General features: G+C 33.3%; 2 protein-coding genes across 4 annotated transcripts; one reads left to right on the top strand and one right to left on the bottom strand.

The window, feature by feature from the left end:
• Positions 1–1,733: 1,733 nt before the first annotated feature.
• On the bottom strand, positions 1,734–6,510 carry LOC123691017. Its single transcript, XM_045635195.1, has 3 exons — positions 4,146–6,510; positions 3,955–4,064; positions 1,734–3,215 (listed from the first exon to the last, which is right to left on the bottom strand). Exons 1-3 carry the CDS (start codon positions 6,466–6,468, stop codon positions 1,734–1,736), a joined length of 3,915 nt encoding a protein of 1,304 aa, XP_045491151.1. The 5' UTR covers positions 6,469–6,510.
• An 806-nt stretch (positions 6,511–7,316) lies between these two features.
• Positions 7,317–16,974, top strand: LOC123690901 (solute carrier family 25 member 35-like). Of its 3 annotated transcripts, XM_045635022.1 has the most exons (6): positions 7,317–7,513; positions 14,006–14,301; positions 14,662–14,818; positions 14,939–15,029; positions 15,786–16,001; positions 16,337–16,974. In XM_045635022.1, the coding sequence occupies exons 2-6, from the start codon at positions 14,021–14,023 to the stop codon at positions 16,528–16,530; spliced, it is 939 nt and encodes a 312-aa protein (XP_045490978.1). In that variant the 5' UTR covers positions 7,317–7,513; positions 14,006–14,020; the 3' UTR covers positions 16,531–16,974. The 3 variants fall into 3 exon arrangements, with proteins under 3 accessions (XP_045490978.1, XP_045490980.1, XP_045490981.1); XM_045635024.1 differs by lacking the exons at positions 14,006–14,301; positions 14,662–14,818; positions 14,939–15,029; positions 15,786–16,001; positions 16,337–16,974 and adding exons at positions 8,252–8,494; positions 8,773–9,099; positions 9,898–10,040; positions 11,744–12,401; XM_045635025.1 differs by lacking the exons at positions 7,317–7,513; positions 14,006–14,301; positions 14,662–14,818; ... (1 more) ...; positions 15,786–16,001; positions 16,337–16,974 and adding exons at positions 7,774–7,866; positions 8,252–8,494; positions 8,773–9,099; positions 9,898–10,040; positions 11,744–12,401.
• Positions 16,975–19,964: the final 2,990 nt, after the last annotated feature.

The following is a 19,964-nucleotide window of genomic DNA, read 5'->3' as shown; positions in this document are numbered from 1 at the left end:
CTACACTGTAGGATTATAAGTGGACAGTATAATATAATTAATTATGTTTACTCTGTGTGTTTACTTATGGGTTACTATCACGGTTACGGTACTATGGTTAGTTAAAGTGGTTAAAATACTTTTGTACATTTCCGCAATAATACGATAGTACATAAAAAATAGTTTGGAAAATCCAAAAGTGCACGTCTCATAATCTCATCCTTTACAATAAAATTGATTATTTATAAAGAGTACGTGACTATAAATATAAAAAAGAAATAAAATAAAACATTTGGAAAAGTAAAGAAAGCGGTACCGTAATAATTGAGCTATTTTTCTTGTGGCCCCACCTAGATGTGAAACTGCGCAGGTTTAAGGGACTGACTACCAACTTATTTTTTTAAACCTTGGCTTATAGTATAAAGAATCGAGTTTATAATGGTGAATTTTGAGTACACTATAAAAAAAAAAAAAAAAAAGTCGATATTTTTTTTGTTTATTTAATAACAATTAAACCACATCGAATCAGACCCTGAAAAATGAAAGGGTTCTATTCCTGAGCATACTCAAGCGTAAGAGAAAAAAAAAGACTCGATTAGTAAAGTATTTCGGTCGCTATCGTGTTAACAAGAAAATCCTCCGCACATACAGACACACGGACGTCCAAGACAGAACTTTTTTAAACTGTTTTTTAACTAGTTTAAATAACAAAAATGACATCAAAAATATCATGAATGTTAAAAATAGTGTTTTTTCTTAATATGTGTGTGTATGTATTATCTTACAAGTGCAATATGTATGATACATAAAGACATTTTAAGTTTGAAAAATCAGATGTTTTGCGCGAAGTGACAGTAGTACCCACCTCAACGCTTCGCTTATGAGGCGTGCAATACAGTGCAAAATAGTACAAAGTAAATACAATTTAGCTAAATATATATTTGTAGTAGGGGAGCCCAAGAGGGGATTTTGGGATTTACTCGAGCGCGTCAGATTACTATTAGGGACGGTACCTTAGCTATTCATTAGTACCTCTAGTCAATATGAGCAGTTATGGTTGGTGGGTGCGCTCAGGGGCCCCGCTGGAAAATTTGAATAATCCATAATTCCCTAAGGTTGAGCTCGAATCGTCAGATTAGCGAAATGGGGACTTCTTATATTGTAATTAACCCCCCCAGATATTAATCTGACGCGCTCGAATAATATTACTTTAATTTTTTACCCTTTCTTCATAGCGATTAAATCGCCACTTTAATCGTCAGATTAACGTATACTTTTTTTCAGTGACGTCCTGGAGCATGCAAAATATCAATATCTAACGCGCTTGAGTATTTCCAAGCCATTTTTTTTCTTTTTTAAATTAAAAAAAATCAAAAAACCCTTCCCCACCGCTAAAAGTGAAAACATTATAGGACCTTTTTTTCTCGCTATGGTCTAATCTACCAATTCTAATAGGTTCCCGTGACGCTCGAGTAAATCCACATTTAGCATCCTGGGCTCCCCTACTATTGCAGATGACAGGTCTCTCGTGCCTACATTATTTATTTATAAGAATTCCTATTCGGCTATTCATTTTGTATCCTATACACCCACAGTATACACCAGATATTGAAAATTTAACGACGGTAAAATTAATAATTATTCCATGGGCACTATAATTACCGCCAGTACAAAATATTGTAAGAATGAAAACACCAACCAATTTCTTTTATAGTTTAATACAAACCGATCACAATAAAGGATAAATATAAATATTAATTACACGCCGTGACATCATAGGTTTTATTTACAGTAGACATTATTTCGGATATATTGGTCATATTTCGGCCTTTATTATAGACAGAGAACGAATTAAATCTCTTCTTTGGCGTGTTTGATGCTCGATTCATCTTCATCGGAGGTTTAAGTTCACACATTAAATCATCGTACATTGAGAGATCTCGCATAATTTCCTTATATTTTGCCAACGTTTTGGGATCCATGTAGTATCTACAATCAGGTTGAGGCGATCTGTTCTTTTCATAATTGACGGACACATTCATTACTACTGGACTTTTAGCTTTAGCGGATGAATATGAAACTGTTTTCTTTACTTTATCAGCTCCTTTCGTAGTTGGCTGATTAGCGGCGGGTTTTTTGATATTTGCTTGAGGTGCAGCACCCGATTTACTTTTTGCGGGTGGAGTAGTGGGCGGCTGTGGTTTATTTCCTCTTCCGAACTTCTTAGAGTCAACTGTAGTACCCGTTACCGTAGATTTTGACTTTGGACTTCTTCCTCCCCTCCTACTGTACCATGCCCATTTTCCATCTTTGTCAATGTATCCATCAATACCGATTTTTAATAATTGTCCTGTATTATCAGTAAAGAAACCTTCTTCAGCTGAGTAATACATTCCATCGGGTCCAGTAAAGTTCATGGGAACCCATCTATTATCTGGTCCTAAATAACCGTCTTTATTTATTTCTAACCAGACGTGATTTGGACCCCAAAAGCCTCCTAAGTCACTACATTCTTGTTTGCCATCAGGACCTTTGAAAAATCTTGGCACAGGATTCCCACTTTTATCAAGTAACTTGACTTTGTAATCTAAATAAGTATATTGAGATTCATTATCTACTAGAACTGGTGGATGTTTAGCCCTTACATCCCAGACGGCGGCAGGTGGTGTAAATTCTACGACCCATTCATCTCCATCGGTGTCACTACTCGATATACTTCCTTCATCAGAACAAGAGCATGAATCTATTGGTGGTGACAAATTTTGCACTGCATCGGTGTGACACGGACATTCAGGATCATTAGGATTGGGTAAAGGTAACAAGCCGATTGCTTGATTATATGCTTTTAAACAAATTTCTTGACATTTGTCTCTAAACGTAGATTGAAGAAGGCGACTTTTTCTTCTCGTTTCTCGACGCTCTCTTCGTTCGCGCTGTTTTCTTATTTTACATTTTTCCTCTTCAGTTTTTCCTATTGTATAAATCAAGGGAGGTTTCTCGTCGTACGGATATTGAAATAACAGGCGTTCTTTTGAATATTTCTTAAAAACCTCCATTTGAACGGTATATTCTCCATCATGTTTTTTTACAATAAGTGTTGGCTTGATTTCTGCTTTCTTTTTGCGTTGCATCATGGCACGTTTTTTCTTAGCAACAATATCAACACCTTCTAGTAATGCTCTGTACCGCCTTACTAAAATCTTATTAGCTGCGCCAGGCCTCCAATTGGGACGGGGCTGAAAACAAATTGCATTATCATTTTTGTACATTAGGTAACTGTATACTCCGCAATAAAAATTTAAAATTGCACTTATAATTAAAGAGGGGCTTAGATTAAATAAAAAGGCAATTACAATCATAGTAATTTATTGGGAAAATATAATTCAGTAATTTATGATCGGATTATCGGATAATGTTGCAACTTGCAGGTTTCAATTCATCATTGTTGAGGTATCCTGTAAACAAAAGAGATTTTCAATGACAAATAATTTAGTAGAGAAATAAATTATTATGCTCTGCACATTATTTTCATAAGTAACAAAATTAAAGAATTACAAAATAAAATATTTGGCACTTACCCAAAGAACATTATAAACAAAGAAGTTACCTACCTACGCAGTTAGTTTTATCACAGTATTACAATATTTATACCATGAATCGACTTAGAAATTAGAATTGTTTTAAATATAACTTCGATGTTCTTTTGAATCCACCTTATTCTGAGTAATTGGTAAAAAATATATTTAGGTAAAACAAAAAGCTCTTTTTGGTTTTGGGGAAATATAATGAAAGTACATATATTAATAAACTATTAACTACTGAACAGGCTGTATTATCTACAGGCATGTCTTAATAAAATACACGCTGATGGTATACCCTACAGAATGCGTCATCTTCGCAATACAACCTATGATGTGACAAATCTGATGACGTTATATATACGAAAAATATGAAGTTAGTGAAACGAATAACAACCTTCATGCCAGGAATATCTTCTGCAGTCCAATTCCATCCCATGTGTTTAGGAACGGGTGGGTAGGGATACTTTGGCTCCGGTTTCCTTTCTACTGGCGGGGATGGCGGCGCTGTTTTAAAAAAATCATAAATCTCTATATTATCTATCTCTATATGGTACTAGAAGTGTATTCACTGAATGGTATACATACGCGGTTGTTCAACATTTGCAGTAAATTTTCCGACCTTCTTTTTCTCTTGTTTAGTTTTTTTTACCTTTTCGGAACTCCTTTCTTTCTTATCAGATTTTCTTTCAGCAAATGATTTGGTTGATCTGGATGCACCAAATTTCTTATCGGCCGTAGTGAGCCTCGATCCAGTTGTTCTTGAGCTTTTATTACTAATTGTGTCTGGTTGCTTTCCTGCACATCTTATTTCTTCTTCTGGCCAAGGATTTGGGACTTTTATGTATTTCTTATCATATAATTTATGATATACAGGACATGGGTGTGGTTTCGCATAATCTGGCATATTTTTCACATCCTCACCCAAACACTCATAACCTCCACATACTGCACAATACGTTGTTTTATTCGAGAATTTAAAGGTACATACACAATCGCAGTAACAAGGATCATCGTCAGGTACAGATTTAGCCTTTTTGCTCAGAACTCCGTCCACAATAAAATCTTTAACTTTTTCAGCTACATCGCACGATTTAACGCAGCATGGGTTATGAATATCAGCAAAATGAACTACTATATCGCTATCAGCAGGACTCGGTGGAAATGGACTTTTTACTGGACATTCAGGATCACGGCATTTATCTTCTTCTTCAAGTTCATCGTCCTTTTTATTTGTCAAAGTGGAGCAGGTAGTTTTAGAACAAGATACTTTTTCAGAAGTTTTTGTACTTGGGCAGTCAGTTGAGCAATATTTAAATTTAGACGATTTTTCAGATGCTGGCGAAGATGTGCCTGAACTTTTATTAGTAAAGTCATGTTCCACAGTAAAGTAATAAACATCATATACTTGTACTTTGTTATTGGGATCACGATGTGGACATGCTTCACCTTCACATTGGCTGACCTCGCTATCAGTATTGTCACATTCTTTAGTACAAAGTATATCACAAATATCTTTCTTCTTTAAAGCATCTTGCATTTGCTTAACGCACGCACATTGGGTTGACAATCCTTCCAGTGTACTACCCTGACTAAATACGCCTTCATGCCGCAAAAACTCTTGGATTTTCTCAGCAAGAGAACATTCTTTACTACCGCATGGGCCTATTATATCGTTAATATTGATTTCTTTGTCATCTTCCTCAACAAGTTTTTCAATATACGCTCGTAAATCTCGTGCAATCCTACAATCTGCTCTACCACAAGGGCCTCGTATATTAGCTATATCGAAAGTAGCTGCACGAGAGCCTGGTGGTCTCTTTCCAGCATGAATACACATCGGACATGGAGCCGACTGTGCTTCCTTCCTAAACCTTTCAGCAAATTGTCCTCCAGGCCAACTCGTTTCTCTGCAGTAGCAAAACCTATCAATATCTGTAGCTTTGATTCTCGGTTTTATAGTCGGCTGAGGTGTTAACATTCTCATGTTATCATTGCATGATACGATAATTTTTCTTACATAGTCAATAATGAAGTTGATATCTGGGCACGTTTCTGGTGACTTATAAATGGATTCAGGGGGCTTGTCCGCATGACTCATGCAGCAATAGTCACCCTCATTGAAGAATGTAAGATTAGCACCAGGTGCGTTTTTGTAATCGGCGAAGACCATTTTATTCGGTTTTGGTTTATCTTTTACGAAATTGTTTTCTATTTTATTACAGTTTTCTTCAAAATCTTCATCGGTTGTTTTCAATGTGCAAATATATGACGTTGTCTTAGAATTGATTCCTGTGTATAAAACTTTCTTAACTGTAGGATCTTCAGAAAGTGTGCGAAAGCACGTTGTTACTTTATCTGTCAAATAAGTTAGTTTAACTTGTATACTTATCTTCGCCATTAACTTTGCAGTACCCTCCTCAAAAATATTGTATTCTTCATTTAATGTAACTGGTGGCGGTTCTTCGGCGTTACAAATCTTCTCTAAATAAGTGTAAAACATTGGATCCCATGGTATGTATGTGGTTCCAATGTAAGAATAGTTGTCTTCCTTACTCCATAGAGACATTTCTAAAGGAAACTTTTTCATGTTTTGAATTAAAAATTCTGCACTACTTGTGAATAAAACCGATTGTCCGGATTGTATAACTGGTTCAGGTGGCGGTTCTTCTACTTTGCCTTTTTTACCTTTTTTGGGCTTGGGTTTCGCTTTTTTACCCTTTTTTCCAGGTGGCTCTGGTGGTAGGGGAGGCGGTTCAGGAATAACAATATGCATCTGCTTTGGGTCTTTAAGCTCCAAGGAAAAAATGTCTGCAAATTCACTTTTTATCATTAATTGCCGGCTTTCTACCAGACTTTTTACATTTTCTACTACTACTTCAAATAGGAACATAGCAGTTGACACTGCCATTTTATTATTTTTCAATTTTTATGAAATTTTACAAAAAATTTACTCGCTTTATTTTTATACCCATTAATGTCTGTGAAGACTGCGTTTTTTTTTATATCTTGCCAGTTCTTTTGACAAATAGAGAGTTTTATTTCAAATTGCTTTTAAGTATGTAACTTCTTATGTTTAGGTTACACCAGGTTACACTCACACTGAAAAACTGTAATTCGCTCATTAAAAAATTGCTCATAACATGCTCACAATCCTGTTGTGGTCACAAACAAGACATTACAATACGAATTTTCGATTATAAACGTAACTTTATAAATATTTACTAAACTAACTAACTACGATATTTATTTTACTTTTTACAACAATGTACATTTTCTCCGCCTAACTACGTACCGCTGAAAATACATCAAAGAATAATAATTATTTATCCCGTAAGTCGCAGTCTGATAATCACGTAATAGTCTGCTATCAAACGCATTCAATATCCCATATAAATATAGCATATTTTCGCAATTATGTAAAAATTAGAAGTTAGTTTATTTATAAGTTAGTAGGTATGGACCTTGTATGGACTTATCTATAATTAATATTATAAAGCTGAAGAGTTAGTTTGTTTGTTTGTATGTTTGTTTGTTTGAACGCGCTAATCTCGGGAACGACTGGTCCGATTTGAAAAATTCTTTCGGTGTTAGATAGGTAGCTCATTTATCGAGGAAGGCTTATAGGCTATATATCATCACGCTAAGACCAAGAGAAGCGGAGCCACGCAGTTGAAACCGCGCGGCACAGCTAGTATTACTATAAATTGATAAAATTCTTAAACGTTATTCGTTCCTTCAGATTTATAAACATCAAGTGATTGTCAACGTCATCTGTGACGTTCGCAAATCTCGAGTTTAATGAAAATAATTTGAAATGATTACGAAACAAAACCGAGATATTCATACTTCGGTGGAATTCTCCAGTGCTAACTCCAGTGCTTTTTATTCCACGATGGGAATACGGAATATTTTGAAATCGAGATGATTTAAAATACACCGTAAACAAAAAACAGGTTAGTTATAGATACTATAAACATTAGGTACATTCTTATATTTGTATGAGACTTTGCCCTGATATTTAAAAACTGTGACTATTAATACCTACTATGAAAATGAAATTAGTAGTTATAATATTGCAGTTGTAATTTGAAAGTTTAAACAGAAATATACTATTGACTAAGAATTACATTTATATTGAATAAGAAATATATTCACAAACATATTAATTCATTTTTAAATAAATATATAGCGCATACCTAGTTTTTTTTTTTAATTTAAGTGTGAATTGTTATGGAATATATTAACCAACCTAACATTTTTAAATGTGAGTGTTAATAAGTGTAAATAAAAAATAATTATTCAGCTTGTAAGTATCTTCCAAATTTCAGTTAAATAATATTTAATAGCTTCATTTCAATGAAAAATTCTTATTTGCTACAAATCATCTATTAATAACTAAGTAATAGTCCACATAATATAAACAAATACTCAAATAAATTATTAGAATAGATCTCTTTCTATATTGTTTATAACATAAACCTCTTTTGAATGGTTGTAATTATATTACTACAAATGCTATAAATTTCATATTAAAAAATAAAGAACCTTCTTAATGTATTCAAGCATGTAGTTAGATAGAAAGAGATGAATTCAAAACAAATGGGGATGGTAAAAAAATCAAAGCTGAGGTGTCACATTGCATTATTATGAAATTTTATATGAACAGTAAATTTTTTAACCATTGTTTTTAGTATTATGGATTTCATCATTGGAGGCTTGGCTGGCGTCGGCGCTGGTTTCTTCAGTAACCCATTTGATGTGATTAAAACTCGCATGCAACTTCAAGGAGAGCTTAGAGCCAAAGGTCATCATGCTGTGTATTATAAAAATATACCCCACGCGATGTATACTATAGTGAAACATGATGGTGTTATCGCTTTGCAACGAGGCCTCGCACCTGCATTGTGGTTTCAATTGGTTGTAAATGGGGTAAGGTATGTTAGAAAATATAACATATATTTGCAGAATTTGTTTTCATTTATTTGTTATTGAATATCTTTACTACAAAATTTAATATTTAATTTTATAGCATTTAATGAATAAAAAAAAACAATATTGGGGCGGGATACGAACCTGCGTCTTTCTGCCATACCAAGGCAACACATATATTTTCCTAAAAATTGCTACAGTACTAACTCCATAGAGGTTCATTTTATACCAGCCATTCTATTTCAAATTACAAAGAGATTACTTATATACGACCACATTTCAGGTTAGGTATTTACCAGCAAGCCGACAACTACGGCATCCTAAGAGACGAGAAGCACAATACGAAATTTACGAACAGTTTCATCGTCGGCTGCATTTCTGGTATGTGCGGGGGGCTTGTAGGGAGTCCGCTACAGTTAGTCAAGACTCAACTAATGTCGTATTCATCTAAGAAGATAGCGGTTGGCACTCAACACGGACATCCTGGCATGATGCATGCGTTGACACAGATTTATATGAAGAATGGATTATTGGGTCTCTGGAGGGGCGCCCATGGCATGATGTTGAGGAACTCGGTTGGTTCCGCGTCGCAGATCGCGGCATTTTCTGTGTGAGTTTCTTAATATATTTGCTGTACATACAGTTTAATTAATTTAGTAAATATAGTATGTAAAATTTAATACAAAAAAAAGAGCGTGTGTGCAGAGCACAAGTGTCAAAAGTGAAACTTCTTTGGCAAGATTCAAAGATACCAAAATCGTCGCCATACTTCATGACGGGACGGTATTGCCATGACGCGACCTTGAAATTTTACCCCGAACGCGCCTAAAGAATTTTCACTTCAAAAAAAATTGATTGAACTTTTATGGAATAAGGAAAATTATTTTGCATTATCCTACTAATATTATAAATGCGAAAGTTTGTATGGATGTTTGTTACTTTTTCACGTAAAAACTACTGAACCGATTACAATGAAATTTAGCACACATATAGAGGGTAACTTGGATTAACACATAGGATAGTTTTTATCCCGGAAATCCCACGGGAACGGGAACTATGCGGGTTTTCCTTTGCAAACGCGGGCGAAGCCGCGGGCGGAAATCTAGTTTTTCTATAATTTTAAAAATCTTTTATTACAAGTATGTCATTGAACTGATGTAAACAATCGTATTATTGTAATACAATGTCAATTATTGCAATGAAAACATAATATTGATGTTGCTTTTTTTCCGGGTAGATACCTTATCAGTATTTAAATTAATTACGTTTTCGTTATATAAATAAGACAATTTAAATATCAAACAATAATAAATATAACTAAATGCTATTTCAAAAATTATTTTAATAATTTTCACATATAAATTTCAATAGTTTCAATCCATTATTATTTTTTTATTATTACTTACAGATGTAAAGAATGGATGGACAACAACAACATGTTCCAACAATCGAAATACCTGAGTGCGTTCATGGCTAGCAACATTGGTGCTATTACAAAAACCTTGACGCTAACACCCATGGATGTTATCATGACAAGACTTTACAATCAAGGTAATAAATCTAGAAATAATTAATAACTTAGTTATATTAAGTTAAATCAACTACCTATATTGAATTTACTACTAGCTTCCGCCCGCGGCTTTGCTCGCGTGGTGTTTTATTAAAAGGTAGCCTATGTTCTTTCTCAGGGTCTAAAGATTGTCTGTGCCAAAGTTCATCAAAATCGTCTGAGAGGTTTAAGCGGGAAAGCGTAACAGACAGACAGACAGACACACAGAGTTACTTTCGCATTTATAATATTACTAGCTTTTCGCCCGCGGCTTCGCCCGCGTTTTCAAAGAAAAACCCGCATAGTTCCCGTTCCCGAGGGATTTCCGGGATAAAACCTATCCTATCTCTCAAGTTGGATCGAACTGCACATGGTGTGCGAATTTTATTATAATCGCTTAAGTGGTTTAGGAGTCCATTGAGGACAAACATTGTGACACGAGATTTATATATATTAAGACTAGCTCACCGTCCGCGGCTTCGCCCGCTTTCTCTAAAACGATTTGAGATTTAAACTATCCTATCTCTCAAGTTGGATCGAACTGCACATGGTGTGCGAATTTTATTATAATCGGTTAAGTGGTTTAGGAGTCCATTGAGGACAAACATTGTGACACGAGATTTATATATATTAAAGATTAGTAGGGAAGTAGGGATTTCATGGTGGAAATAAGACTAGCATCATAATATTATAATAGGGTATTCAACAAATCTCTTTAACAATATCTTTGTCTTTTGATATGAGAACAAAATAATAATAATGAACGCTATTTTTTTAAGAGTAATGCTCGTGATATAAATTTTCTTGCTTACTAAAAAATAAGTAGTTTCAGAGATATAAATTTATAAAGAATAGAAAAAATTCGATCACGAGGCGGTACTCGAACCCGCATCCTTCGCGCCATTCCGGGGCGGATGCCTAACCAACTCAGCCACTCGTGATCGAATTTTTTCTATTCTTTATAAATTTATATTTATAAAGCATTTGAATGCCATAAAAACCAAAAAAAATATAGTTTCAGAGATCTTTAAATATGGCCTCATAACGACAAAACATCATACAAAAAATTTGTTCATACAAAAGTCGTCTCAAAATAAAGAATAGTTTAGACGTTTCTGCAAGGCTAACCAACAAATGCCTTGATAGTGAAATATTATCGAGTGTTATATTAAATAATGCTACTCAGTCACGTAAATAATTATTTAAACAATGTCTTATGTAATGTGTTTATTGAATTTAAAATGGGTCTTCTGCATCATTGAATGATATTTATAAACATTTTAAAGAAGATTAAATTTAGAGTTAAACATACAATTATTAAAAAAAAAATGTGAGCCGTCACGGAACGCCTGGCAGATATGAAACATCGACATTATTGATGTGAATTAATTTGGATGCATACCGCCACGCCAGAAATCGGTTTAACAGGCCTATATGTTACACATTAAAAAAAAACATTTTTAAAAAATTAATACTTTTTTGTGTGTCTTTTGGTCCTATTGTAAATTAAAATTTTGCGCCAATAATCCATATTTTTTTCTTAAATCCATACAAGCAGTGTCCAGTATCACTCAATATTAAATTGAAACTAACGAAATCTCTTAAAACAAATTCATTAGGCCATCAAAATACGCTCTAAATATGCAATCGATTAAAAAAACAGGTGAAATAAAAAAAAATTAAACATTCCTTTTTTGTATTTCAGCCATCGACGCGCAAGGGCGCGGTCTTTTCTATGAAGGTATATGGGATTGTGCTCAAAAGATAACCAAAACTGAAGGTCTTTTGGCCTTTTACAAGGGAGTTGGACCTTCTTACTTCCGCCAGGCACCGCATACAGTACTGTTACTTGTGTTTTGGGATATGTTAAAGGATTTACAGAAGAACTTTCAAACTTTGAAAGCGTGATTTTAAAAATAAAGTGATTTGGGGTAATTATACATGATGAGTAATGCCTATAATGTAAAGTAATGTAGTATGTTGCTCAAAGTTCCTGTGTTTTTAATCAGCAACATTTGTAATGACCCCACAGTTGTTTGTACACTGTTGTACTTAAACTATATTTATTTTTATTTGTATAAAAGCGATTATATTCGAATATAACGAATATTAATAGCGAATATACCAAAGTTCCTTAAAAGATCTTCTCTGTGTAAAATTATAACTGAAGTGCTGGTATTACTGTAGCCTGTTATTGTTATTCTGTATGATTAAAGAATAAGAAAATTGATGTCATATTTACAGATTCAATATCTGGACGTTCCTTGTTGTTATATTGAAAACAATAAAAAGTGCCGAGCACACATGTCAGAAGTGAAACTTCTTTGGCAAGATTTGAAGATACCAAAATCGTCGCCGTACGACGTGACGATATTGCCATGACGTGACCTTGACATTTTAACGCGCCTAAAGAAGTTTCACTTCAAAAATGTTTTCCTTATTGATGATTTCATTTTGATAATTTTTGAGAATTAAATGATAAAATCTATGTATTCGCAAGGAATTCGATTTAAAGTATGTTTGACGAAAGTACAAATGACGAGAACTTAAATATTTAATTTTTAATTATCATGTTAATTAAATTAACATTAGTATGTAGGTAAATAAACGAATTAGATTGTTAACGTTCTGACTTCTGAACCAATTAGTTTAGTTTTATAGTGAAACCAAAGTGCAATGATTTAGTTTAGATATTATTTTTATTTAGTTTAGTTTAGCGTAGAATAAATATCAGACCTGAAGGTATGTAATACCATTTTTGTACAGTATTAGATATTTTAGCATATTTTGCTAATGTAATAACCTACCTCATGGTAGATATGTTTTGTTAAGTTTTATTAAGCTATTGCATAGCTTCTATCGCGGGCCTTGAGCGCGGGGACCGAATCCAGAAATTCCGTAACGAAAAACCTCACGCTTCCCACTCCGACGGGCTCGGAGGTGTGGCTTGAAGGCATAGCATGCAATAGCTTTACCGCGGCAGTCCCCGAGTGCCACACGTCTTTTTTTTATTATGTTTAACTAAAATGTTTTTAATTGTTGATTTACTTAATTTACAATGATATTATTAAAATCTGGAGTAATTCAAGGAATGTAACACGTAAAATTTGAAATGTCTCGTGTTTGTAGATCGATGGTAGATCGAATATATTTTACTTTTATCGGAGTGTATTAAATAAAATTTTAGTATAATTGTGATTCAGAGCTAGTGTTAATAGTACAAATCTGATAAATGTTATGATTCTATCATTGAGATAATATTACTACGTATGGAGGAGACACCACGAACAAAATCTGTGCGCCATTTTTTTGCTCTAAGTTTTAAAAATTATTTTCTAGTTAGGCACTTACCGATGAAAGTAATTCCTTTGCACTTTTCCGTATTATTTGTATTATTTGTGCAATATCGTAACATCACTAACACACACGAAGGCATATTTGATGCGTTTCACTTTAAAACAAATAAAAAATGAGCGTGCAGTTACGCCATTTGGCGTATGTTGAGCGGAACATAAGTGATGTAGGCGGTGTCGTCTCCATATGTATATCTCAATGGATTGTATAGAAAATTTTTATTCAATAGACAATAGGTAAGTAGTCAAATTTTTCAAAAAGTTAAATTTTATATCATGTTGAACTCCTGAAAAGGGCCTGTATCCGTTTGATTTGTAATGTTTTGTTTTGTTTAATTAAGTCAATAAATTGTTGTTGTTTTTAAATCATGTTTTATTTATTATTCCCGTTTTTATCTAAAATCCCGTTCTAACCTCTAGCTATTTATTATTGATTAATTTGTCACATAATTCTATGTTTGTAGCAAGTAGCAAGAAGGATCATAGAATATTTACAATTACAACATACATGTTACAATAATTTTATTGATTTTGCATCAATTTAAATCCAAGAATTATCTTATTATATATACAAGAAAAAGAAATAATTAATCGTCATAATTTTCTACTTCCAGAAAATAAAACACAAAATGGCGGGAAATAAACAACCTGGTGGTGTCGTCCGTGACGTCACAGATTTGCTAATGGGCGGCACATCTGCCATGTTCGCTACAATCTTCACAAATCCCATAGAGGTTGTGAAAACTAGGCTACAATTGCAAGGAGAATTGGCATCTAAAGGGAAACATGCGGTTTTCTATAAAAATGTTCCTCATGCGTTGTTCGTTATTGCGCGGACAGAGGGCGCTATGGCTTTACAGAGTGGCCTGCCAGCTATGCTGGGATTTCAGTTCTTTTTGAATACTTTTAGGTGAGATTATATTATGGAAGAAGCTTTTTAAGAAGCCATACACATAGTAGTATCGTTATTATCTCTGACAGCTAAATATTCGCAGTCATTTCATTCTATATGTATGAAATAAACTACAATTAAAATCATTATCTTTCATTCATATTTTTTTCAAAATTATCTAGATACTTACAAGCAAAGCAACGACGTTCAATATACTAATCTTTTTAAATTCCATATTCAATCATCTACCTTCTACAGCACCTACAAGTAAAATACCTACCTATCATTTTATGTCATTCAATTCATATCAGTTACTTACCTATCGAATTTTTTTTTTACAATATTGTATTGTAGTATTCCAAATTCAAATTCCTACAGGCTAGGAGTATACCGCATATCAGAACGTCGCGGTCTCACCACAGTAGAAGGTCGCACGTCTATTGTACGAGGTGCAGTCGCCGCGGGTGTGGGGGGAGCGTTGGGTTCTATAGCGGGGACTCCGTTCTTCCTTGTTAAGACACGGTTGCAGGCACAGGTTGGTTAATAATAATTAATCCATTATGACAAATGCTTGAAAAATTTCCCATTTATAACGCATCAATGCTATAAAACTAAATATTTTCATTATAAAATGAAATATTTAATTTCTCTTCAGGCAGCGGGAGCAATAGCAGTAGGTCACCAGCACACTCATAGTGGCACGTGGAATGCTTTAACTGATATATTCCGCAAGGAAGGATTAAAAGGTATACATAACTTTTCTAATCTATACATACTATAATAAATCTGTAGAAGGGTCAATTCTGTACATTGAAAATATTGAAAAATAAATAGCAGGGGGTGTTACTGGATCGATACCAAACCCAAATATGTGATTAAAAAAATTTTTGTCTGTCTGTCTGTCTGTCTGTCTGTATGTGAAGGCATCACGTGAAAACTAGCGGTTCGATTTCGATGAAACTTGGTATAATTATACCTTATTATCCTGGGCGTAAAATAGGATACTTTTTATCCTGGAAAAATACGTAGAAAAAAATTAATCTTAATTTTTCAGTTTTATCCATAGACGTTGTTCCGTAGAACCGCGAACACACGTTGCGTATTATTATAGGCCTAGCCGTATTTGGGAATTGGGTCCAATAGATATTTATAAGATGTTATTGACTGAGGTACTCAAAATGGAGAAATAACCATCCACGCGAAGACCGACATCCGCGCGGACGGAGTCGCGGGCGGAAGCTAGTAAGAAATATGCTCTTTTTGTGACCTAATTTTACGTATCGCAAAAAACAGAAACTTATATAAATTTGTCGGAAAAAAGCTACGCAACTGCAAGGTGAAATAAAACACAAGCATAGACAACATTTCAAAGAACTTTATTTGTTTCAAAAAACACAAAATCTATTAAAATTATTTCAACGGCTTTCCAAAAAGCTTTCCATAGTATTTGCAGTTTCACATAAATTTTAACTAAAGTATGCAATAATAATAAATTATTCCAGGTTTATTCCGTGGGGTCGGTCCCCAAATCCCCCGTGGGGCAGTGGGCAGTAGTTCCCAAATGGTCAGTTTTGCTTACGCCAAAGAATTTCTTCGAGATAAAGACCTATGTAGGTCACCACTTCTATTGTCCTTTATGGGCGCCAATTTGGGAGGCATTGTGATGACGTTGTGCTTGAATCCTTTTGATGTCATGGCTACGAGATTGTCTAATCAACGTAAGTACTTTTTACGAGATAATTTATTTATTTGCTGCAGAGTTGCTGGAAACACTATGCGTGTTGAAATGTTTCCGGCTGAGGCAACAATAAGGAAATAAAATTTCCAGAAACATATAATATGGAAAACATATTTTGTTGAGCAACAAACTCAAAAATATATTTTGTTGAGCTTGTTGCTCAAAAACATATTTGAATTAATATGTTTAATGTTCTCAAATTGTTATTTTTAAACTACAGTATGAACAAAAATTTAAATGACACACAGCTATTATTATCATAGTGAAATATTAAATTGTAACAATATTCATATACTAATGATTTTCTAATTTCAGCGGTAGACGCCCATAACCGTGGCAAGCTATACCGCGGTATGGCGGATTGTTTCGTCAAAATGCTCAAGTCTGAAGGAGCCAGTGCCTTCTACAAAGGTGTTGGGGCTAATTACCTGAGACTCGGTCCTCATACAGTACTGTTACTTGTATGTTGGGACCAGTTGAAGACTTTGGAAGATTATTTGAGAAGCTAAATATTTATTTATTGGAGTTGTTTGTAAGGAATATTTATCGTGATAATTGTGAACAAATTAATTATAAAATACTTGTTAAAAAAGCATAACATACTTACCTGTCGTTATGTTTAATCTTTCGAGTTAAAACCGAAACATATTATCCTTATATCTTCACTATGGTATTGTATATAATTTAAATTACTCAAGGTCTGTTTAATGACTTAAAATCGGCACAGCCTTTTAGTATTGTTATATTGCCAAAAAATTATAATAGAATAGGTAAATATATAAATTATAGATTATAATTCATAAGGACTTCCAATTCATCACCATTGTATTTAAATACTAACAGAGTATAATATTTTTGTATTTGTGTATACTTTTTTAACGAATTATCATTCCATTGTGTGTTGTCTATAAACTCGATAAAAAATCATTTATTTTCATTGTTATTGTTTAAAGCGTTTTATCATTGATAGGTATATTTTACAAAGAGATGTTTTATTGAAATAAAAGATTTAAGTAATATTATATATGAGTTTTATTAAATCTACCCTAAATTACACTTACACCTACAATCAACATACAATATTGTAACGATGGAATGGCGCGAAGGATGCGGGTTCGAGTCCCGCCTCGTGATCGAATTTTTTCTATTCTTTATAAATTTATATTTATAGAGCATTTGAATGCCATAAAAACCAAAAAATATAAATTCAGGGTACAATTTGATAAGACTTAAAAATAAAAACACATTGCTTCCAAAGCTTTTTATTATTACAATCAATATAAATATTATAAAACAGTTTTAAGTACGCAATACAGACAATTTTCATAGTTTTATGTCGGACGGTCGGACATGTTTAATATTGCTTTATTTGTGTTAAAAAACTTAACTAGACACCAGAATAATTACTGACATCTTGTAAGAAACATTTTAAATATTTTTTCAGACGAATTTATTTTAATACCAATATAAATTTACGATTTATCCCAGAGGTTATGGGCATATGGATCAGACATCCGTACAGTCAAATCAGTAAGCGAATTCAGGGGCTGAAGGCTTGTATTTATTGTACTAAAGTTAATTAAGTAATGATGTCAGTAATCATTAATTATTGTACTTATCTTAGCTTGCCTAATTTTTAAGTGGTTCAGACATACCTACGATTGGCAGTTCAATTTTTCAATTAAATTTTTAGCTAATAAATTATTACAAATAAATAAACATTGCATCATTAGAAACATAAAATGTGATGTTTACATCAAAAGATAAAAATTTCGTGAAATGTGTAACAAAATAAATATTTACTTTTTTTATTAGATACTAGCTTTCGCCCGCGACTCCGTCCGCGCGGAAAAATTAAGAAAAATCAAGATTTATTTTTTTTCTACGTATTTTTCCGGGATAAAAAGTATCCTATTTTATGCCCAGGATAATTAGGAATAATTATACCAAGTTTCATCGAAATCGAACCGTTAGTTTTCACGTGATGCCTGAACATACAGACAGACAGACAGACATACAAAAATTTTTTTAATCACATATTTGGGCTTGGTATCGATCCAGTAACACCCCCTGCTATTTATTTTTTCAATATTTTCAATGTACAGAATTGACCCTTCTACAGATTTATTTTATGTATAGATTCGAGCTAAAAGTCAATTTGGTTTATTTATGTAATTGATTTTGGTCATATATATTACTAGAGGTCCGCCCCGGCTTCGCCCGTGGTAGGTACATATTTCGCAATAAAAGGTAGCCTATGTCCTTTCTCGGGTATCAAAATATCTCCATACCAAATTTCATGCAAATTGGTTCAGTAGTTTAGGCGTGATTGAGTAACAGACAGACAGACAGACAGAGTTACTTTCGCATTTATAATATTATAGTATAGATAGTATAGATATATAAAATAAAATTTATATCGCATATATTCTGGGGTCTATTTATGCAATGTAAGTATAGCGCCCGGCAAACTTCTTGGCCAAAAAGTAGCGTGGTGGGGGAAGCTTGCGCATATAAAAATGTACTAAAACTTGATGCGCAAACTTCCCCACCACGTTACTTTTTGGCCATAAAGTTTGCCGGGCGCTATACTATGTTTAACTGTAACTATGTAAGAGTCAAAGCAAACAAATAAAAAAATTTAAGAGACTTTTGCGAGGGATATTTTAGAAAATGTAGTCTATGATAAATATAAAATGACTTATTTAAAGTAGTATGTGATATGAAAAATTGCATCTACTTCCTAACAAATATATTAAAATAATATATTCCGTTTTCACACTTCAAAATAATCTTAAAATATGACCCAACCATTGACAAAAAGAAAAAAAAATGTGTAAATGAGACTCAAATAATGTTAATACTTGTTTTTATAACTTTGTTCGTCAAATTGTATGAAATCCTATCTTATTACTATGTGATACGGTACATTTTAGTCTAGCGCCAAACTATTTTAAATTCATACATCTAGCTTAGACTATACCATCCAATTATATGAACGAATATTAGGACGGATGGTTTTTGTGCGTTTTTCTTTTCATTTTTGTTTTATTATGAGAAAATGACCACATAGAATAGTGTCACTGGAAGATAAAAAGATCCGCAAGTTTATAAATTTCCTAGGAAAATATAAAAATATTACAATAATTATTTATCTCTCCTTTAGGAGGCGAAGGTTTATGAATTTCCTAGAAAATTATAAATTTGCGATTCTTGTTATTTTCCAGGGACATATTATCTAACCATTATGTATATATTCTATGCTTTTATAAATACGTCTTAAAAAAGTAACGTATTGGCACGCGTTTTTGAGATGTGAAATACACTAGTTTTATCCAGATAGCATACTTAGTTAATGAAGTGAAACGTCTTTATCGTTGGAAAAAAATTTAATGTAACATTTTTTCGTTACGCGTGACATTTTTCCGTTACGCGCCATCTTTATCTTATCCCTACCACGCGTCATTCGACGTATTTCTGTAAAGTTGCAGATAGTATATTATTTTTTTGGAAAATAAGGCCATAAAGATTTTTCACTTCTTACGTGTGTACACTAGTACACGCAGACATTTTTTCTTTTAAAAACAAAGATCATTTCTGTCAATTTTACAACTTGCGTCCACAAACAGTCAAGCATATTAAAATATTCCATATTCCAGAGAGTAACATCGCATTTTTGGCCTTATAAAATGACCCTTTAAAATGAGAACATAGAAATTAAAAATCTTACATTTAAAAATATTAATTTCAATGTACTCTCTGGAATAATGGAATAGACAACATTTTAATAACACTTCACAATACACATCACACAAATCTTTCAAGGTGTCAATAAAACATTCAACACAGTAATGACGTCACTACAATAAAATCATTTTGGTATAGCTATAACGTCACTGCAGGAACTTAACAAGACAGGGTATGAAGTCGGGAATAAGATTTG

Source organism: Colias croceus, chromosome 4, assembly GCF_905220415.1.
Source record: "Colias croceus chromosome 4, ilColCroc2.1".
Taxonomy (NCBI): domain Eukaryota; kingdom Metazoa; phylum Arthropoda; class Insecta; order Lepidoptera; family Pieridae; genus Colias; species Colias croceus.
Note: the sequence above shows the minus strand (reverse complement) of the source record. Positions and strands in the feature narration are given on the sequence as shown.

Coding starts and splice junctions, on each gene's coding strand:
- LOC123691017 (XM_045635195.1), bottom strand. CDS start 6,468: ATGGCAGTGTCAACTGCTATGTTCCTATTTGAAGTAGTAGTAGAAAAT. Junction 4,065..4,145: donor TGCAAATGTTGAACAACCGC/GTATGTATACCA, acceptor TTTTTAAAACAG/CGCCGCCATCCCCGCCAGTA. Junction 3,216..3,954: donor AAGATATTCCTGGCATGAAG/GTTGTTATTCGT, acceptor ATTTGTTTTCAG/CCCCGTCCCAATTGGAGGCC.
- LOC123690901 (XM_045635022.1), top strand. CDS start 14,021: ATGGCGGGAAATAAACAACCTGGTGGTGTCGTCCGTGACGTCACAGAT. Junction 15,030..15,785: donor CCGCAAGGAAGGATTAAAAG/GTATACATAACT, acceptor AAATTATTCCAG/GTTTATTCCGTGGGGTCGGT. Junction 16,002..16,336: donor TACGAGATTGTCTAATCAAC/GTAAGTACTTTT, acceptor TTCTAATTTCAG/CGGTAGACGCCCATAACCGT.